The sequence below is a fragment of the Podarcis muralis genome, chromosome 16, assembly GCF_964188315.1.
Source record: "Podarcis muralis chromosome 16, rPodMur119.hap1.1, whole genome shotgun sequence".
Lineage (NCBI taxonomy): Eukaryota > Metazoa > Chordata > Lepidosauria > Squamata > Lacertidae > Podarcis > Podarcis muralis.
In genome coordinates, this window is record NC_135670.1 from 17385204 (window position 1) to 17407812 (window position 22609).

The 22609-nt window shown below is 44.7% G+C and overlaps 1 protein-coding gene across 9 annotated transcripts in view; it reads left to right on the forward strand.

Annotated features, from left to right (window-relative positions):
* BCAN (brevican) overlaps window positions 1-22021 on the forward strand; it is a 46246-nt gene extending 24225 nt beyond the window's left edge. For 7 of the 9 annotated variants that reach the window (XM_028710311.2, XM_028710306.2, XM_028710308.2 and 4 more), the window contains exons 5-14: window positions 1482-1609; window positions 4327-4620; window positions 7822-8145; window positions 10784-11935; window positions 16392-16499; window positions 18094-18252; window positions 18888-18970; window positions 19307-19451; window positions 20944-21126; window positions 21474-22021. In XM_028710311.2, the coding sequence (XP_028566144.2) occupies window positions 1482-1609; window positions 4327-4620; window positions 7822-8145; window positions 10784-11935; window positions 16392-16499; window positions 18094-18252; window positions 18888-18970; window positions 19307-19451; window positions 20944-21126; window positions 21474-21496 (2599 nt within the window). In that variant the 3' untranslated portion in view covers window positions 21497-22021. The remainder of the gene's footprint in view (window positions 1-1481; window positions 1610-4326; window positions 4621-7821; window positions 8146-10783; window positions 11936-16391; window positions 16500-18093; window positions 18253-18887; window positions 18971-19306; window positions 19452-20943; window positions 21127-21473) is intronic. The other 2 variants (XM_028710304.2, XM_028710305.2) reach the window with 2 other exon arrangements.
* The last annotated feature ends 588 nt before the right edge of the window (window positions 22022-22609 follow it).

Here is a 22609-nt window from a genome sequence, read left to right on the forward strand (position 1 = left end):
CTCACAAAGGCTGCATCAGAGGTTAGGCAGGTGGGGTAGCTTTTAGATGGTGGAAACCTTTCCAGGATAGGGAGGGCTTGGCCTCTTTTGGAACTGGGTGTTTGATGCAGTGCTAATGAGAAAATGTGACTCTCAAGCCATCTTTTAAGAACTGGTTGTTTTTATTAGCTTTGAAATTTAGGAATGGTGACATTTTTATGGAGCTATAAAAGCCCAAGATTTATGCTGCCTCCAGGATCAGAGGCACAGCGTGTCTCTTTGCATAGCAGTTGCTGGGGAATAGAGCCAGAAGGTGGCCATTGTGCTTATGATGTACTGCTTGTGAACAGGAGGTTGGACTACCTGGGCCTTTGGCCTGATCCAGCAGCCAGGCTCTTTCAATATTGACTAAGGACTACACACATTATGAAACCAGCACTGACATTGTGGAATATCCCTCCCGCTTTTTTTGTAGGCATTGCATAAGTGAAATTCAAACTCCCTGCAGCTCTGTTTGAAATTGGGTCAGTGGAAACTATTCATTTTGAAAAGAAATGATTTTTTAGGAAGAACCTGTTCAAAACCTCACATTCCCAGTGGGGTCACTGGGACCACAAGGGGGCATGCAGTCCAACTAGAGAACCCGCCACCCCATCACTTTTCTTTCCCACATGTTACCTGGTAGTAATGGGGTGGGGGTGGCTCATGGGAGAGCTGCTTTGAGGAGCCATGGGAAATTTAAGATCGTGGTGCCCCTGGGTGCTAATGGCCTTTCTTGGGAAATAAAGAACCATGAGAAGCCAGATTTCCTATGGTTCCTGGTTCCCTTCATGAAATTGTGCATGTCCATTCTAATGGAAGCTTTGACCAGGGATAATCTTAGGAAGTGTCCCAGGGGCTCATATCCTCCCCGCCTTTTAAAAAAGCTAAACCTTTTTTTAAAAGTGCTTTACATTGCTTATAGGGCAGCAAGGCATACCGTAAAGCTCAGCACTAAAGAGACCCCACCCATCCACCACCTTAATTTCCCAGAGGTGTATATAAATATAAGTATAAGTATAGCATATGCCATTATTAATGCAAAGTTGCATGGTATGCTCTCAGCAACTGCAGTTAATGCTTAAATGTGTCATGCTTAATGGCATCACCAGGGCTGTTCCCTGTGACATTCCCTAGACCTCAGGTTTGGGCCATAGCCATCCTCCCTGAGTGGTGCCTTCCTCTTTAGCCATTGGCTCCTTCTAGGCCCTGGAATTACAAGCTGTGGGGATACCTCTACTGAACCTTCTGACTCTTGAGGAGTCTCTGAACCAGTCCTCAGAGTCTGGTGACAAAGGGGTCCCCTTGAGGTTCAGGGAAGTTCTTGCCAGCCCCAGTGACAGCAGCTGTATGTGGAACATGCCAGTGAGTAGTTCCGTCTCTTTCCCCAATTCGCCATTGGTAGAGGGCTGTGATTCATCCTAGTTTGGGGCTATGACAATGAACACTGTTCTTATCTTCAGGTACCCCATACAGACCCCTCGTGAAGCCTGTTACGGAGACATGGATGGGTTTCCGGGTGTCCGTAACTATGGGGTAGTGGACCCAGAAGACATGTATGACGTCTATTGCTATGCTGAAGAACTGTATGGTGAGTTAGATTGACAAAATATCCTTGCCCTTTGAAATCAGAGTCTTCATGTTGCCTTTTGCTGTGGGATATATAGAGTAGCTAACGATTGCGTTGCCTGCTGAACTTGTGATCCATTCCATCAAATACAGCCCATCAACCAGACACTTATTCATGTCAGTGTTTTATACCCCACCCCTTCCTCCAGATCAGAGCTTACAACACAGCATACTACCACAACATTGCAGGTCACTATCAGTGAAGAGCTCTGGACTTCCATGAGTGGAATTTCCCTTTTTAGTCTCTCTCAATCTCAACAAATAAGATACCACTTAAAATATTGCAAAATGATATCTCATGCCTATGCATTTAGCCCATAGATCTTCAACCAGTGTGATGAGTCCCACAGGTGAGTTGCATTGCCACATGAGGTAAAAAGGTAAAGGTAAAGGTACCCCTGCCCGTTCGGGCCAGTCTTGCCAGACTCTAGGGTTGTGCGCTCATCTCACTCTATAGGCCGGGAGCCAGCGCTGTCCGCAGACACTTCCGGGTCACGTGGCCAGCGTGACAAGCTGCATCTGGCGAGCCAGCGCAGCACACACGGAACGCCGTTTACCTTCCCGCTGGTAAGCGGTCCCTATTTATCTACTTGCAGCCGGAGGTGCTTTCGAACTGCTAGGTTGGCAGGCGCTGGGAGCGAACGACGGGAGCGCACCCCGCCGCGGGGATTCGAACCGCCGACCATGCAATCGGCAAGTCCTAGGCGCTGAGGTTTTATCCACAGCGCCACCCGCGTCCCACATGAGGTAGCTTGTTGCAAAGCTGTTGCTTCCATGATTCCAGTTTAGACCGACCAGACCAAAGGAGCACTACATGTGTTTCTTGAGAAGGAGGCATTCTTCTGATGAAATGCTTGTTTTATCAGTTTCCATGAGTGCTGCAATGTGGCAAGAGAAAGGCACAAGACATTTTAAAAATAAGATACGTATTTCTGGCCAGCTACATGCTCATGCCTTTCTCCTGCCCCATTGCAGGACTAGTTTTCATTTCATTGTAATGCTGGGAAACAGTAGGTATGTTGCTCTCTGAATTGCCATTTTAGGGTGAAATAAAATTAAGTTGTTAATGTCTGATTCTTCATTATGTTTTTTATATTCTGTTGGAAGCCACCCAGAGTGGCTGGGGCAACGCAGTCAGATGGGCGGGGTATATGTAACAATTGTTGTTGTTGTTGTTGGCACTATTAAGTATGTATCAAAAATGAGAAAATGAAAGTGGGACTAATGTCGCAGCTTGGGAGTCAGAGGTGAGTCTCAAGTCTGGATCGGTTGAAGATTCCATCTTATCTCCTCATATTCACTGAATTGCTGGAGAGGCTGTGGAATGTGTGGTGGGCATATAGGAAAGTTGCTCAGTTCTGAGAAGAAGCATTTGTTGAAATAAAAGTAATTACTGGACAAAACACTTTTAAATGTCCAAAGCTGGCTCAGCTCAATTGTTTTACAAGAGGTAACATTAACCTAATCCAAATAAGATATACCTGGTATTTTACTAGCAGCCAAGCTTGTAATAATGAGGTACTGGAAGAAACTGGAGGGCGCTTCTTTGGGAAACTGGTACAATTGCAAATAGCTCCTGTGGAAAAATGGCATATAAAATAAAACTGGCACACGGTTTGAAACATAAGGATGCTTTCACAATAGATTGGTCCAGCTTTATTATGTACATGGCTGGAAATGAAAACAGAGGACTCAGTTCACAATATGAAACTTTCTGGTTAGCATAAAGTGTACATTGCCTTCTCTGCAAATGGTTGAATGAGATAGGCACTTACTATCCTATTTAGATGCCATTTCTGATGTATTGCCTAATTTTTATCTTATGGGCCAGGGCGGGATGTTTTATTTTAAGTTTTACAATGTTGTAAGAATTTAATGATAAAAATTTAAAACAACAACAGAGCATACTATATAGTGTCTTGTAAAATAAACCTAAGTGCATTATTAAAAGGTGCAACACCAGTCGTCTGCATCTGTCACCAAAACATGCATAATCTCACTGAGGAGGGAGTCCCATAAAGAGGGTGCCACCCCAAGAATGCCGTGCCCCATGTCACTGCCTTGCCTGCCACCTGAACTGAAGGAAGAAGCCCCCTCTTCTCACACCAAGGAGCAGTACCTAAGTGCTTCTCCCCAGATAACAAGCTTCAGAAAGCCCTTACATAACATTAATTTACCATCTAGTATAAGAGTGGGGAACCTCAGGGCAAGAGGCCAAATACAACCTTCCAGGCATCTGTGTCCAGTTCTTGGGTCTCTTCCTTGGACCCTCCCCAGGCCACACCTCTCACTGGTCCTGCTCTGCATCCTCCTCAAGTACTTTTGCCTGGCTGGGATGTTTCTTTGTCTTAAGCATTTTAAAATGGGGTGAGGAACCTGTGGCCCCCCAACATCCCTGACTATTGGCCACGCTGGCTGCAGGGGGTGATGGGAGATGAAAGTCGAATAACACATACTTTGTAACTACTTAGGCTGCTTGGAGCTTTTTGAAGTATTAATCAAATATTAAACACAATTTATAAATGTGATTTATAAATTTATAAATAGAACATCTGGAGAGCCACAGATTAGCCACTCCTGTTTTAACAGATAAGTAAATATGCTTCTTTTAATTCCAGCCAAAGCATGTTTTGTTGTTATCTCTTTAAACACTGATGCCCAACTTGTCTCTGGTTGCAGGAGAGCTGTTTGTGGTGAGCTCTCCAGAGAAATTCACTTGGGAGGAGGCCAAAGCTGAGTGTAAGTCTCTGGGAGTGGAGATTGCCACGACAGGCCAGCTGTATGCAGCATGGAACGAAGGTCTGGACCACTGCAACCCTGGCTGGCTGGCAGACGGAAGTGTGCGGTACCCCATCGTCACCCCACGGGAGAAGTGTGGAGGAAACGTCTCAGGAGTCAAAACCATCTTCCTCTTTCGCAACCAGACTGGATTTCCAGATCCCCAAAGCAAATATGACGTGTATTGCTTTAGAGGTAACAATCCTTCTGGTATGGCTAAACTCTGAGTAGGATTGCCACCTTGCTCACCTGGAGGTCAAAACACAAGATAAATTCAGTCCGTGAAACTTTTCCAATCATTTGCTAGGAAGAGATACACCTGCTAAATTTCTCTGTGTTAGAGGCTCCTGTCAAAAGCACAAGAGCAGAGCCAGTGGGGGAAAGGTGGCAACTCTATTCACTGGAACAATTACTTCTAGGGCTTATCCACACTCACCTTTGCTCCGTGCGTTCTAGGCACAGGTCCACTCTTTCCAGGTCTGTTTCTGGGTGGTTTTTCCTTTTGTCTTGGTGCTTTCCCCGAGAAAACCCACGTTTTACTGCTGAATCACCGCAAGCGCCAATTGGGTTTGCTGCAGATTGCTGTTTGCTCCAATTCTGCAGTAAAACATGAGTTTTCCTAGGGAAAGTGTTGGGATAAAGAAAAACTGCTCGCGCATGACCTGGAAAGCCCGGACCTGTGCCTAGAAAGCACATAGCAGAGGTACGTGTGGATGAGCCCCTAGTTTGCTAATATTTTATGTGATTTAATTCCTGGAAATTTAAGTCCTTGGAAAGGTTTTGTTATAGTGGTACCACTAAGCAGAAGTCTGGGCCCTCACAGAAGGCACTGTCCCTTTAGACTGCTCCCATGTTGCAGGTGGGTTTCAGTCAAATACTGACAACATTGCATTATCAACACATTCCTTATTGTGGATTTGACACTCTTGCACAACAAACCTGGTCCTCCCCACACTGCCCCCCTAAAGTTCTAATTTCTTGAGGTGGAAGGAAAGTGACAGGAAAATGCACTGGAAAGTGTGTGCATGAGGAATAACAATTGCTTGAGGCAATGTTGTTTAGCCTCCCCACAAACAAATCAGAATGAATGCTTGACATGGGAGTTTACATGCATTTCAACCAATCTGAAATTTGAACCAATTTCAGACAAATGCATTTTCAACAGATGCATTTTGGCAAATCAGAACAATTGCTTGACATGATAGCAAATTGAAATGCCATCCACTAAACTTCGCACAAACAAATCAGAATGAATGCTCAAGAAACAAACAAACAAACAAACAAACAAACAAACAAACAAACAGTTCAGCCTACTTGCAACCTTTGTCTGGAAGAGACCTCAGAATGCAGCCTGGCTTGCCTATGTCTTTTGCCAATGGGGCAAAGCACATGCAGCTCCATGTTCAAAATGTGCAAGCAGCTGTGTTCAAAATGTGGTGTGTTTCAAGCCCTTGTGGCTTGGTTTCAAAATGCAAAAAAGGGAAGGCAGGTGGAAAGCCCTCAGACATGGAGGAGCATAAACCCTGGGGGTTTTCCACCTGCAAGCAGCAGCATGCCCCCCACCCCAGTTATATTTGAGTGCAGGAAAGAGAGGGGAGAATGGGGAGATGATGTTGGAGGCACCATCACTGGCATGACCATTTGCACATATATGTTCCTGAATTTTCATTGAAAATGTCAACTCTGTTCCTGCCGCAAACCCACGCCCATAAACAGACTGCAACAGCATAATGAGTAACTGATGCCGTCATCCTAAACCCACTTCTTACAGAGTAAATCCCATGGACACCATGGAATTTATAGCTGAGTAAAACTAGAATAATTCCCTTTGGACACTGTCATTACTCACTTCCCTTCCCTTCTCTGCCAATCTCCATCTTCCAAGTCAAATACATCCCCATTTCCATCACCAATCCCCATAACAAAGTCAAAAGGATGAAAGGAGTTGCAGTCTGGCAAATTTGACTTTCTTTCAACCCCCACCCCTACCATTTGCAGGGGTGGAGTGATCTGGGCAGGAGGATAATACAGATCACTATCTAAAGCGCCCCCCCATCACTAATGTAGTGGTTAAATTCCTCCAGAGTCTAAAATTGAATGTCCACAACAACCCTGTGCGGTAGGTTACATTGAGATGTAGTTACTGATCCCAGGTCACTCAGTGAGCTTTGTGGCTGAGTCATCTGCCCCATTCATGTCTAAAATGGGTTCAGTGTTAAGAACACCTGAATTCCTCAAGAAGAGCCCTTCTGTAGCCAACCAGTAGCCCTAGCTGATCCAGAATTCAATTTTCCACAGCGCACATGCTGAAATCCCTGCTTCTCTACAAGTGTTAAAGGTGCTCTGTACATCTTTTCACTTGACCTACCCTGCCATTCAGATGCCTCTGGGAAGTTCATAAACACAGTAGCCCTCTCTTGCTGTCAGGGTGGCTCATGTGTCCTATTTTCAAATAGAGGACTCTCCATCCCAAGTCTGAGTTAAAAATAAGAAGCCACCAAAAAGAGATGGTTATGGGAGCTCATCCAGAGTCAAAGGTCTGAGCCAGCCCAAAAGCCACCTTGTGTCTTCCCCACTGTGCTGAGATGTGTTACATTTCTGTTTAAATTACAGCAATTATTTCTAAATTTGACTCTATACAAATAAATCACCATGTGCACATTTTATGCAAATCCATGTCCTCTTTTCTTTTGATGCGACACATCCTTTTTTTGGGAGGATGCAGAACTAGCCCTCCTACCTTGACCCCCAGTAACTAGTGAGGCCTGGTGCCTCTGATCCTGCTGGTAGGAAGTAGTTGCCAAAGCTATTGCCATTGATAAACCTGCCCACCATGAATTTCCCTCACCCACTTTTAAAGCCACCTAAGTTCATTTTTGTTATTAGAAGGAGCATGCGGGGAAGTGGGGGCTGAACCTCTCAACCTTCCCTCTCTATGCGAGTCATTGGCGCATGGAGAGGGAAGGGTTCTGCTAATTTCCTGCTGTGTACCCATGCTGTGGTATGACATAACCCAGAACCCCTTTTCAACATGGGCAGATGTGTCAATAAACAAACATGACTTTAAGGGCCAGCTGGGTGAGGCAACTGCCTCAGGTGGCAGTTGCTACAAGGGCAGCAGTGGGCTCCCCCTCTCCACAAACTAGCCTGCTGCCCTCACTCACGTGTGAGGGAAAATGCTCATTACCAGTATTCTTCAGCTGCCAGTCTGGTTGTCTTCTGTACACAGAACCAGGGGGAAGCGCCATCTTGGTCCTTTGCCTCAAACAGCGAAACCCTGCCCTGTCTTGCCTACCCCTATGTGAGTGAGCTCAGCATTCCTGCCCAGGCTGCTTTGAAACGATGTTTCTGAAGTACCCCCAGAGGCAGTAACACCCCCTTTCTTTCTGCCCACAGAAGAGACAAGCCCTTTTTCTGATTCTCCAGTCCCCGAGGCAGAGGGCAGCAAGGAGATTGTGACTGTGACAGAAAAGATGGAAGAGCTGCGGCTGCCCAAAGCGGAGCGCGAGGTGGCGAAGGAATCCAGAGGGGCCATTTATTCCGTGCCCCTTTTGCAGGACAACCTTGAGGCTCAGCAGCAAAAGCCCAGCAGTGCCCCTGAAGAGAGAGCCCCACAAGGGCCTGAGGCAGGCCCAGGTAGCTGTGCTTTCAGTCCAGGACAGAGAGATGAGGAAGGGGGAAAAGAAAGAGATGGAGGTTGCCCAGGGAGACACAGGCATGGTAGGTGAAGAGAAGAAAGGTCTGAGGATCATAAAGGGTTGAGCAGCTGTGATTCCTGCATTGCAGAGGGTTCGACTAGATAACCCTTTGGGTAAGAAGGAAACTTCTCTGGGAAGAGGTTCAGAAAAGGGCAACTAAAATGGAGTGACTCCCCTATGAGGAGAGGTTGCAGTGTTTTGATTTGTTAGCTAGAGAAAAGGTGAGTTATAGGTGATATACTATTAGAAGTTTATAAAACTGTGCAAATGGAGTTTGCTCCCACCGGACGCAGTGATGGCCACCAACTTGAATGGCCATCAGATTAGACAAATTCATTTGGGATAGTGGCTACTAGCCATGTTTGCTATGCTCTGCCTCCACAGTTTGGAGGCAGTAATGCTTCTGGATACCAGTTACTGGAAGCCACAAGAGGGGAGAGGGAGTGCTCTTGTGCTCTGATCCCATTTGTGGGTTTCCCACAGGCATCTGATTGGCCACTGTGAGAACAGGATGCTGGACTAAATGGGCCATTGGCCTGATCTAAGAAGCTCTTCTTACATTCTAAATTGGAAGGTCAGTCCTTTTAATCCCCTACTAGGAATGGGCTGTTAGATTGTGGGCTATGCCCATTGGGTTTCATGCATGTAGACCCTGTACAAACACAATGCTCACATCTGGACAACGGGGGCTACCACTGAGAAGGGTGTGATATTGATCCAGAGAGCTGAGGATTGTCTGTGGTGAGAAACAAAACAAATGAAATTAAAGTTCTATAAATAAATGGGACAGATTTTTCTCATAAAACCCCTGAATTCTTCAGAATGCATAAATTATGCAAAAATAAACAAAAAACGATTCCAATCTGTTTAATCTGCATAATCCATCCTACATCATCTGGACAGAAACAAAAACTTGGGTGCTAACACAAGTTAGGGGGAGAAAAAGAGAGAGAGAGATTTGCACCCCCTATAACTCAGCCCTTGAAGAGCTGCTGCTCAGTGCTAGAGCACCTGCTTTGTATGCCCAAGGTCCCAGGTTCAGTCCTTGGCATTTCCAGGTCGGGCTAGAAATGCTTGAAACCCTGATGGTCTGCCAATCAGTGCAGAGGCCTTCAAAGGAGTTGCTCTTAGTGGTGCCCCATGGCTTGGATGCACAGCTCAGATGCACATTCAGTATTGTGAGCCCAGTTTTGTGGAACTCCCTTCTTGTTGCAGTCAGACAGGCCCTGTTGAACTTCTGGCCCTGACTGAAGACGTTATTATTCTATCAAGCTTTTCAGCTGAACTCTGACTTTATAGTTTGAACTCATTTTTAGTCTTACTCTATTGAGATGACTGTAATTAAGCAGCATGCAAATTATTAAAACAAATAATAAATAAAAATAAGTGTACTGTATCAGATACAGAGACCCCTCTTGTGCGCCTTCCTATCAAAGTTCCTTTTAAATGGAGATTCCAGGAAAATGAATTTCACGGTTCATTCCATAGTCAATGAGTAAATGTGTATTGTACACCAGTACCTGACACCCAGTATTTGGTACTTTTTTGCCAGTATTTGGCATGAATTGGCAGTTAACTACCTGACAGCGCTGGGTAGCTAATGCGGTGCAGTATTTTGCATTTGGCAGTTTCTGGCAAATCCAAGACATTTATGTTGTGCTCATCCATTCAATTCAGAATCCAAATTTTGCAATTGGTAATGGTGTCTCTCCTGTCTGCCCCCCCAATCTTATTTGAGTGCTCATATTTTTTTTAAAAAAAAAAGCCCACACAAACAGAGGAGGTAAACTCTCCCACACATGCAAATGTGAATACAGCATTAACCATGAAATGGGAGACACTTGCTGAATCTCATTGATCATCATTGATTAGGCCAGGGGTTGATTAGGCCAGGGGTGATCCAGATATTGTTGACTACAACCCCCATAATTTGTAGTCTGCTAGCGCTGCTCACTGCTGGAAGTTAGAATCCAACCACAACTGGAGAGTCAAGTGTTGCCTAACCCTAGAATAGATCTGCAAGTGCCCCCTGGGTTTAGTTGTCTTTCTTTTATTTATTTCTTTATTGAATTTTAATAACAACAGACAGAAAGAGAAATTATCTTAAATATGTTAAGCTGTCAGCAGTTTCCAATAAGAACATAAGGAGCATGTGAATTACTAAGCATGTGAATTACTGAGTCAATAATGAAACATACCAAGAGAGAAAGGATGTGTGGTCCACGATTACCATTGGTTCCATGGTCTAAAGCAAAACAATTAAAATGTGTCATTTCAGAAAAGATTTAAAAGAGACCTTTAACTGTACTAAATCCCAGCGTTTGCATAGAAGTTTGGACCTGATACTGTGCTTGTATATGAAAGAAAATTAGACCAAATGGCAAGGAAGGAATCTTGAGTACTTGGGCCCTTGAACACTTAGCTTTTTCAAGAAGAGCAATTTGCCAAGTCTTGGAATATCAATAGTCTGGATAATTAAGATCAAAAGTCTTCCAAAACTTGGCAGTTGTGTTCCAGGCCACTGTCAAAAGATGCAAGGTCAGTTTCTTGTTATTCAGATCTTGATCCAAATCTACAAACCAATTGTCTTTCTAAGTGCAGTGTCTAAGGACAATTCCCACCTTTGGGAAGATTTCATTTCCTTCCTTTCAATTTTGCAGAGGAAGAGACAGAAGAAGCCCAGAGCACTGAGGAAGATGAGATGTTTGATCTAGGCCATCCGGTAGAAGAGGAATCTGATGAAGAACAAAACCTGCCCGGGCCTTCAGAAGCAGCTCCAGAGGAGTTTGAGTCCACAGCAGAAGATGAGGTGGAAAGCACCACTCAGGCATGGTCCCAAACCTCCCCAGACCTCAGCACATCAGAGGATGAGGATGAACCCCATGGCTTTCATGGCCCTGCAGGTTCTGCCCTAGCACCCTCTCAAGAGCATGGAGGAGAAGGCACCACTGAAGCTGACTCTTCTGACAGCCTCTCCACTGGCGGAGGAAGCCAAGCAGCAAGTGACTCTGAAGAGCTGCATAAAGACCCATCGTCATCACCCTCCACCTCAGAGATTGCAGCTGAAAGGAAGGTTGTCCCTCTAGAGCAGGTGGCTCAAAATATCAGCTACAGTGATCCTGAAAAAGCTGGCATTGTTCCTCATCAGCCTGAGCACTCGGGGCTGCCTGAAAACTCCTCTGCAGCTGCTGAGCAGACCCACATGCATGTAGCCCTGCAAAGTGGGCTTGTTCCTGGATTCACAAGCACCCACGTCCCTGGTCATCCTGGCGACTCAGTCGATGCAGAGTTTTCAGGGGCTGTGCCTCCGGGAACAGCTGCAACTGTGGAGAGGACAGCAGTGTGGAAGAGGGTGGTCCCAGAATCCTCAAGCACCACAGCTGCCAGCCTGTCTGAAGAGAGCGAGGAGCATTCTGGGTCTGCCTGGATTTCACCTGCCGTTGCCACGGGGTTTGCAACTTCCAGTCCCAAAGAGGCTGTGGTTGACTCAGGACATGCAGTTAGCACCCAGCTTCCTGGGGAGGAGCATGAGACTGAGGAGGCCACTGAGAGCACCACGCCAGACCTGTCAGCAGAAGAATCGGATGAAGAAAGGGAGACCACCATGGCTGGCCCAGTGCCAACTGGAGGTGGCGAAGAGCATGATGGGGAGAAAGAAGATGCCCCCTCACTTGCCGAGGTCATCTCTGGAGACATATCAGGCTCACCATTCATGAGCCCTCTGTTCACAGAGCCCTCCTTGACCACTGCCCACCCTCTGCCTGTCCTGCCCACAGAAAGTGCCAGCCTTGGATCAGGTGGGAACATTTCAGGTAACCCTTTTGCCTGCACTGCCTTGGTGCTCTTGGCCACTATTTTGGCTGACCTTTCCCACTAAAACCCTAATGATGTTCCCCCCAAAGCCACGCTTTTCTCTTTGTATATGTCTCTCCCACCCCCCATTTCTTCTTCCCCCACATCACCTGGATTGGGAAAGGTATAAAGACCCAGAGAAGCACATGTTTTGTCAAACAAACAAACAAAATAGTCTTAGAGAGTGCATGCTCTTTAAATCTCTCCTACTTCTATGAAGTGTTTTAATGACTATTTCCATGAAAAACAAGCCGGGAATGAGGACAGCACTGGTCATAACAAGGAGACTAATAAAAAAAAGAGAGAGAAAATTAAAAACTTTCTAGAAGAAGGCCATCTGGCTGGATGTATGTACCCTATTGTGTGTGTCTTGTGTTTTTTCCCCTCACATTGCTCCTCTGCTTATTTGTTTCCCTCCACACTAATGAATTAATATCCCTAATGTTACTTAAACCCTTGCTCAGCACTGATCTTAGAGCCATATTCTCATGAGTGATGATTACAAATATTAGAAGTGTGTGTGTGTGTGTGTGTGTGTGTGTGTGAATGGTGAATATAGGAAGCTGTCTCATACTGATTATGGTCATTGGTCGATCTACCTCAGTATTGTCTGCATACACACTATACCTTCAAAGCACATCCTTTCTCTCAAAGAATTCTGGGCGCTGTGGTCTATGGAAGCAAGCTAGAGATAACCTTGCCAGGAGTGGCCCAAGCCATTTTGCTGCTTGAAGCAAAGGACAAGATGGTGCATTCCCCATCCTGTGCACAAAATCTGACAAATAGTTGAATCTTACTTCGGCACTGGTGATGGAGCAGAGTTCTCCACCACATCCTTAAGGCAGCAAACTAGCTTAGTGGCTGCAGGGCAGACCACATGGCACACATTTTTAGCTACTGTCCGCCCCTCAGAATTTGCTGCTTGAGGCACTTGCCTCACTCTCCCTCATGGAAGGACTGGTCTTGCACCCTGCCTACTTGGTGCATGTGACATGCCTGTGGCCTTCTTTTATCCTCACAACAGCCTTAGGAGGTTGATTAGGTTAAAGTAATGGCAACTTGCCCAAGGCCACCTTAGCATGCTTTGTGACTAAGCAAAAATTTGGAAGCATGTTGGCCTAAGTCCAATACTGGCGCTGTGTGTGTGTGTGTGTGTGTGTGTGTGTGTGTGTGTGTGTGTGTATAGTTGGCATAGGAGGATTTTTTAAAGCTAGTGCTGGGCATAATCTGGGCTTTCTAAAGGAAGGGACAGCAAACTATGAGCCCTCACAGAAGGATATTGTCGGGAAATTCAGTGTCTGAATAATGGGAATGGTGGAACAAATAATTTTGCTTTCTCTTGTATGATGATAGCCAACAAATCTCCAAGGTTACTTTCAGATGATCTGTTTACTGCACATTCATTCTGATTTGTTGGTGGGGAGGTTATATGATGCCACACCAAGCAATTGTTATCCCACACATTCCATTGCATTTCTTTGTCACTTTCCTTACTGCAAAAAGTCCAATATAAATACTTAGATATTAGAGTAACAAATGCACTTTAATTGTGCCACCTGAATTTGCTGGTATGTGACTGAATCCCACTTACAAAATAGCAATGGTCTGGGAGAGCCCAAGTCTGTGTTTCTCTAGCCTCCAGCTCAGGAGATGAAGAGAAAATATCTGGTCGTGTGCTCTGCTTTATAGAGGGCTTGTATGCTCAGCTCTCTGAACATGGTGAAAACTTAGAAAGTCCTCCTTGAAACAGCTGGTGCAGAGAGTTTAATCATCATCAGGAGGCACTAGCACCAAATCTTTTGCACGGTCCCCCAGTCTTCTTCCCACCTTATCTATTTATCTAATTTGCTTATTTTTTGTATTAAACTTAATAAAAAAATATGTTTCTAAAAATGTAACATTTATATAAATTGCAGGATTAAACAATGCATACACAGTCACACACGTTTATTTCTGTCTTAGCTTCTTGCTAAACACACACACACACACACACACACACACAAACTTACACACACACACATGCTAAAATGTAAAATTGTCAATTTTTATGAATCAAATCTTTATTGCAAGGGTTAATGAGAAGTATTAAAGCAGAAGAATAAGAGGCAGACAGAACACATTATCCAGATGTGTACAGTGGGATAAAATAAATAGAAGAGTAGCATACAGTAAAATGAAATGGACACCAACATTTTAAAAGTTACACCAAGTCACAAACTCCAAAGAGGAAAATTACAACACGTTGGGGGTCATTTCTTGGTGAGTTTTGCTTGCAGCAACACACAGAGTGGCAGGTGCCTTAAGAAACTACACTGCCCAGCATTCTTTGTGGGAAGCCATGACTGTTTAATGATGCTTTAAATGTATCATATGGCTGCAGCAGGATGGAGGCAAAGGGTGATGGGCCACAAAGGGGCAAACCATCTGGTCTGGAGTTGCTGGGCAATAAGTTGTGAACCACCCTGAGATCTACAGATGAAAGGCAGTATACAAAATTTATTAATTAATGAATTAATTGATAATAAATAAGTTCTACACTACCAATATTAACTGTTTCAGTGTAAGAAGAGTCTGGCTGTGGGACCATCCAGCCTAGCATTCTACTTTCTGCAGTGACCAAGCAGATACCTCCAGGAAATCCACAGCAGAACAGTAGAGCCACACTCTGCCCCCATTGTTTGCCCCCAGCAAAGTGGCATTCTGAGGTAGACCACCTCTGGACATGCAGGTTCCTGTTGAAGACATTGAAGAATCTATCCACCTAGAACCAAGGGACTTCAGTGTATCTGAATGTTGACAGGAAAGGCGTCATGATAGAAGCTTATGAAATTATAAACGGCATGGAGAAAGTGGATGGAGACATACTTGTCTCCCTCTCCCATAACACTAGAATTTAAGGATATCCAGCGAAGCTGAATATTGGAAGATACAGGACAAACAAAAGAAAGGACTTATTCACAGAGCTGTGATGCGCATGTAGTTCAACTAGATGGCTCAATGGCCTGATCCAGCAAACTCTCCTTATGGTCATCTGCCCCACCTTCTCCTTGCTGAAATAGGCTTTACCTACTTTATTAATATAAAGGTGATTTAAATAAAGGATAATGCAGCCTGTCAAGTAAACCATAGAGCCTTACATGTGTTGGTTGAGAGAACACCAGTAGAGAATTAAAACCACAAAATATGCAGCCAATTAAAACATGGAAATATAGGCTGCTGGACCTTTAAAATATGTCATTCTAAGGTCCGTCCAAAGTTTTCCACTTCCCCCAGCACAGAAAAAGACCACATGTCTGGTAAGGTAAAAATGGTTTACTTACAAACTCTTCAAAAATCAGGTTCATGTGCTTTTCCATACAGCAGTCAAAAAACATAGGCAGTAAAACTTATGTTAGTTCCAAAGTGGTGGAAGTTCCTAAATTATTTGTATAAGAACACAAGGGTGGCTGTGTGTGCGTGCTTAAGTCATGTGGTCTGAGCTTGGAGCAACCAGCTCAGACCTCTTTATAGACTGGAGTGCACATGTTAGACTGAGGCAAACAATATACCTGGCTTCCTTCCTCCCATGGTGAGAGGAGTGACCTAGCTACACGTGGCAGGACTCTGGCGTAATACTCTCTGGCATTAACCCCTTTGTGCATTAATTACACTTGAGCATTTTGGTTATATGTGGCTGGTTATCCTACAGTATTTTAGCACCAAAGTCTGGAACTTGGTCCTGTAGGAGATTAGCAACCAGAATGGCTTGAAATGACACTTCTATTGCAGCAAATAGAAAGCCTTTTTCAAGCCTAATTCAGTGGGGGATGGAGGATTTGGGGGGGGGGTCCACAACTGAATATGTAAAGGTTAAGCCTCCTCTCCCTAACTGTGACCCCCACCCCCCATTGTTCATCAATTGTTGCAATTAAGCTTCAAAAAAAGCTTTTATTGGAGGTTTAAAAGCCAAATTATTGCAGGAGTGTGTGCGGGGTTTTTTTTTTCTGGAGATAGCAGCAGTGTAGGGGAAAAGGTTAACTCTTGCCTCCCCAGCTAGGCCTCTTCAGAAGATCATTCCACCATAATTAAACATGGGGGCAGGGGGAAATGAAAACACCATTTTCAAGCCTTATTGCCAGGATAGCATACTCTTCAACATTTCTCTGATGAAAATAGGGGCATCCTATTACCTACCTTCCAACATTTCTCCCATGAAAATAGGGACATCCTAGTGTGATGTAGGGAAGCTGGATGGGCTTTAAATGTATGGTGTGGGTCTGTTGTGAGTGTGTGTGGTTGTGGTTTGCACATGGTTGCAATGTTGTGCCTGCAGTGGTTTGCCAAGGCCCCTCCTCTAAGTGGGCATGGCTCTGCCCAGCAAGTGAAGTTCCTGCCTTCATTGACTGGAGCATCCTCTTCCTGGCCATTTGCTTCCAGGTGACTGTATCCCAAACCCCTGTAGGAATGGAGGGACCTGCACTGAAGAAGGGGACCACACAGGGTGCCTTTGCCTACCAGGCTATGGAGGAGATGCTTGTGAGATCGGTGAGTAGAACAACTGAGTCTGCTGCAAGGTATATGTTTGAACCCACACAGTGCCCACCAACCACTTGTCTATGGACGCTCCCAAGAGGTTTAAGATCTTTGACTGGAGTTATGTGCCCGCCATGAATATGTGTTCCTGCCTCATGCTCACAAGAAGTTCACACACTGGAGGAATAAAGGAAGACCTGTTCATTACATGAAATAAAAGTGACAGAGTATATGGGTGCTGTTTCAACCAGCAAGGTTACAAAATAAGCAGACAGTAAACCATACAGCATGTATCATACAGCATTGTTCTCTGTCTTAAAGATTTAAACAGTCCTGACTATCCCAAAAGCCTAGAGCAGTGGTTCCAAAGCTCCCCCCCCCCCCCCCCCGGTTCCATAAACCCATCCCTGGTACCCTCAACCTCCCTATTATACAGAATAGCAGTCTGCATGTTCCCCTAAGGAAGATAGTAACTCAATAGAATTCAGAACAGTAACCATTAATCGCACATTGATTCAAAATCAATTTAAAGCTATTTCATTTAATTAATTCAACAAAACAGAAGGACTTGATCCAATGATACCAGCTTTTCAAAGTTATTTATACCCCCAGCACCCCCCTGCCACCCCTTTGCCTCTTAGCATGACCCCTACACAGTACCACCACCCTCCAGAGGATGGTACCACTCGCTGGCCTAGAATGTGAGCATGACAATTTGCCACAGCACCCACACTAAAAGCAAAGTGAGAAAGGGAAGGAGAAGAGTATACCTGTTCTCAAGTAAACAGTACCCAAGCCAGGAATCAAGAGGTCTGTGCCTTTTGTTTGAGAGTCATGCTCTTCCTGTCAATAGCCTGTACCGGCAAGGCTACAGCATCTCTCTCACCCATTCCAGGGAAGCTGATATTTGAGATCATTGAGGAACAAGAGAGGGGGACCCCCTGGAACTTTGAGCTGCCCAACGTTAAAAATTCTGGACTTTAGGTTTTATTTTGGGCCATTGTTACGTTATGAAGGAGGGAGGGTTTTTCTTATAAGTGAGTGCCATAACACCTTTATTTCCTTGCTTATTTCCTGCAAATTCCTGTATATTTATATTTAATTTGAGAATGTGCAGATCTAATGGAACATTTCACACATTGTATAGCTTAGGGATGTGGGTGGCGCTGTGGGTAAAACCTCAGCACCTAGGACTTGCCGATCGTCAGGTCGGCGGTTCGAATCCCCGTGGTGGGGTGCGCTCCCGCTGCTCGGTAACCAACCTAGCAGTTCAAAAGCACCCCCGGGTGCAAGTAGATAAATAGGGACCGCTTACTAGCAGGAAGGTAAACGGCGTTTCCGTGTGCTGCGCTGGCTCGCCAGATGCAGCTTGTCACGCTAGCCACGTGACCCGGAAGTGTCTGCGGACAGCGCTGGCTCCCGGCCTATAGAGTGAGATGAGCGCACAACCCTAGAGTCTGGCAAGACTGGCCCGTACGGGCAGGGGTACCTTTACCTTTTTATAGCTAAGCTGCCTTTAACCAGGCGACCTTTTTATTGCAAAGTAGGCTAGTTGATATTGCCTGTCTAACAAGCATTTTTGTCTCTCTCCTTTCTTTCTGCCAAGACCTGGAAAAATGCCGGCCTGGCTGGGACAGCTTCCAAGGGTTCTGTTACAAGCACTTCTCCACCCGGAGAAGCTGGGAGGATGCTGAGACCCAGTGCAGGAAGCTCGGAGGGCACCTGGCTAATATCATGACACCGGAAGAGCAGAACTTCATCAACAGTATGCCCACCAGGGGTTTCAGTAACATGGGCTTAGTTAATGTGGCAGTAATCCAGCAGTACAAAAATGTGTATATTAGGGGAAAGTGTGCATTGAAATTCATCAGCTAGTGAAAATAACCCTCAAAAAAAGCATTTTATTAAACAAAACTGTGTACAGTATATATTAGGGGAAATGTGCACTAAATTGCACAACAATTTTTCATGAAGACTTAAACAAAATTAAACAATATAAAGAAAATGAAAAAGATTACAGTGGTGTAGCACAGTGCAATACAGAATGAATTCTTAAAAATTGTGGATTGGTGGGGAAACTGAATTTTATTAAACAAACAAACCTAAGAAACGGAGAGAAACCAGAATTGACATTTTTGCCATCCCCATGCCATCTCTAACAACTTCCTTCAAAGAGAGAGTTTCTGTAATTTCAAATCCAAACTCAAGTAAGTATCTCTTCCCCATGAAGCCTCAAGGACACTGCAGCCCACCCTGGAACGTTATCCTAGGCTGCCACCTAGAGTCATCTGATGGCACAGCAGGGCTGTCGTTAACAACTTCAAGTACTGTCGTTTCCTAATTGCTGTGTCTCTGTGCCTCATTCTTCTTCATCCATCCTCAAATCTTGTTGGCTTCTAGATAGGTACAAGGAGTATCAGTGGATAGGCCTGAATGACCGGACAATTGAAGGCGACTTCCAGTGGTCAGAGGGGAGTCCTCTGGTAAGTGATGCTCGCAAATATTTTTTTTTTAAAGATGCTTTAAAATAAATAAATAAATAACAAAGGCTTTTATTACATGCAGATCAGTGCCTAATTATTCTGAGAAAGGTGGGTTGTAGGAACAGCATAGGAAATTGCCTTAGACCAGACTATCAAGCTCAGTATTGCCTGCACTGACTGGCAGTACCGTTCCAGGATCCCAATCCTACCTGGACTTGCTATCGGAGATTAAACTTGGCTCCTTTTTGGAAGATGCTACTGGCCTGGAACAAGGACACTGTTCACGCTTGCTGTCATTTAGTGACTCTCTCTCTCTTTTCTTTCTCTCTTGGGTAGCTTTATGAGAACTGGCATCCTGGGCAGCCCGACAGCTATTTCCTGTCTGGAGAGAACTGTGTCGTGATTGTTTGGCATGACGAAGGGAAGTGGAGTGACGTGCCTTGTAACTACCACCTGTCCTATACCTGCAAAATGGGGCTGGGTAAGCCTTGAGCTCTGGGGCTTCCCAGCTGGGGCCTTTGACTCAGAATTGTCGCTCTAGTCCAAGACCAAAGGCCCACCGAGACTTGTGACGTTTGTCGTTCATGTTTTTGAACTTGAAAAGTGGGAAACAATATATAGTTGCAGATAATGATCCCCAACAGGCAGCAGTTTTCAAAATGTTATCATCTGACCCCTGGGCAGGGAGCAGAAATAAGTGCCAGCTGTGTTGCATAAGCAATGATCTGTATTATACAGCTTGCAGAGATGGCTGCCATTTTTGATCAGGTATAATGAGTGCAATTAAATTTGGAAGAAAAAAAAAAGCATGCATGCAGTGCTCAGCTATGTTGGGGGGAAAAGGCACTTCTGCTTTTGTGGGTAGGTATCCTAAATATGTGGTGCCAGTTTGTGTGAAGGTGGAAATATCTCAGAAATAGGCAGTATTAGTTCTTTTAAAACCAGGTTGAAATATTCCTCCTTCTGACATATTCTAAATATATGTGCATAAGTAACTCACTTTTGGATGTGATAATATTTGACGATAACTTTGACAAAAGCATTTTGGACATGCTGATGGAGATTAAGGCCATCAGTGTCTATTAGTCATAATGCTTAAACTGAACCTCCCTGTTCAGAGGCTGCATACCTGGGTGCAAACAGGTAGGGGATGACTACCACCACTGTGGAAACCTAAGCATCTTTTGAAAGTGATAAAAGAAAAGAACCAACACCTTGCCTCATGAGCAGGTCAGCCCTGCCAGACACTTATGAAAAAGGGTGTGTTGCTGTGACATTAATTGCAAGCTGAATCCGAACTTTAAACAAGTCCAGGCTCAGTTTTTTAATAGCCTGGAAGTTCTGAACTGGGGAAGTTTGTCTTCGAAACTCCTTCATTTTGAGTGATTCTAATATTTGCCAACCTATTGGGATAGCACATGCTATTGTGTCCCAGGCACCAGAAAAATTGGTGGCATTGGCATGAAAGGCAAGCTGAATCTGAGTTTCTTTTTTATTTTATTTATAGAATTTCCAAATTTACAATTAATCTGACATTTTCCCATTTACATTCACACAGTATTTGACTTCCCCTCCACCCTCCCATTATCTCTGATTATCTATTGCTGCTGCATTATCTGATTATCTATTGCTGCTGCATATTATAATTAATCTATATCTTCTTTTCTCCACCTTATTTTCAGTACTGTATAGCTTTTACAGCTTTACTTACTCCAAACCTGCTAGTGTTTTAGCATGTTTACAATAGTTTTTTAAGTAATCTACAAACATTTTCCAACCTGTCTCATCTTGCCATCTAATCTGAATCTGACCTTCTAACCAGGTTCAGTCTGAAAGGTCCTAATTGGAGAAGTTCATACCTCAAACTCTCTCATTTTGAGCGTATCATTTGTTCTAACCTTTGCTAATTTGCTGGGGCAGCACATGATTGAGAATATACTAGTAGATGTTGACCCTGTTCACCTTGTCTCCAGTGTTTTGCGGCCAACCCCCAGAGGTGGCAGATGCCCAAATATTTGGCAAACCAAAGCAGCGTTACGAAATCAACTCTGTCATCCGGTACTGGTGCCAAGAAGGGTTCACCCAGCGCCACTCCCCTGTCATCAGGTGCCAGGAGAACGGCCAATGGGAACAGCCGTCATTCACCTGCATCCCAAGTGAGTCTTTACATGGAGATGACTAGATTTCTATCTGCTTTGGTCTGTTTTGTGTTGTGGGAGGGGTTTAGGATAGTAGAAGGCATTGAGCTAGGAACTCTGTTGCAGGGGTCTCTGGCAGCTGGGTCAGTTACCTTATTCTCTGTGAAACTGGGGCAGCTTTATAGGGAGAGGGAACAGCCAGCCCCACATCTGCTGCTCTATAGCGCCTCCACTGCAGGTGGCCAGCAGAGATACTGTAGCCTTCAGCCTAGCAGAATCCAGCAGTCTGGGAGAACCAATCAGCCCCTTTGCAACCATTCATAAGCACTGTGTGATTTGTGCTTCCACACCCCACTTTTTTTCAGGGATTGATCAACCCCAGGAATGAAGATTTACCTGTGACTGTCTCTCATCCCAGATTCATGAGCAAGTCAGGACTGATTTTGCATAAATCAGCATGAAAAACCAACAAGGAACAACAATGGTGCCTTCCGTTTCCCTTATTCTTTTTTATTATTGTTGTTATTATATGAGTGTATATATAAAGAAATTCTAATAACTAAATATTTCCTTTTAAAGACACCCTCTTTCTCAGCGACAATATAAAATATAACTTTTTACTTTGTGCAATGAGCATTTCCCCCCCTCTTTCTCTCTCTGCCAAAACTGAACTAGCATGACTGTCTCTCTCATAATGGGGTTCTATATACCAAGTTTTGGGGAGCATGTCCTTCATTTTTATTTTGTCATGCAATTCCTGGCTTCTCCAGGTAGGGCTAGGAAAGACTCTTGCCTGAAACCCTGGAGACGAAGGCCCCATCCACACCTCAACTTAATGTGGAATATGTGCCCCTTCCATGTGTTCTCCCTCATCTGTACAATCTTCACCGGAAACAGCTGCTTTCTCCAGGTTTCTCTCTGCTAAATCCAGAGTTTCCCTGTCCTTGGGAAATCCTGTTTCCTCCTAACTGGGTGAAATATTAGCCAGTCATTCTGGAATATTAACTAGTCATCTGTCACAAAGCAAAGACTGGCTCAAACTAGCTGAATGGCTGTATCCAAACAAAAGTATCAGCACATGGGCTGTCCTTGCTAAGAACCAGTGGAAAGAAGGATGTAATAGCATAAGAAGAGCCTGCTGGATCAGGCCATTGGCCCATCTAGTCCAGCAGCCTGTTCTCAACTGGCCAACCAGATGCCCCAATGGGAAACCCACAAGCAGGACCTAAGTACAAGAGCCTTCTCCCCTCCTGTGGTTGCCAGCAACTGGTATTTGAAAGCATTACTGCCTCTGACCATGGAGGCAGAGAATACCTATCATGGCTAGCAGCCATGGATGCCCCTCTCCTCCATAGATTTGTCTTCTACTCTTTTAAGGCTGTCACTACTTCCTGTGAGAGCAAGTTCCATAGATTAATAATGTGCTGCGTGAATAAATAATTTCTTTTATCTGTTCTGAATCTTCCAACTTTCAGCTTCACTGAATAGCCACATGTTCTAG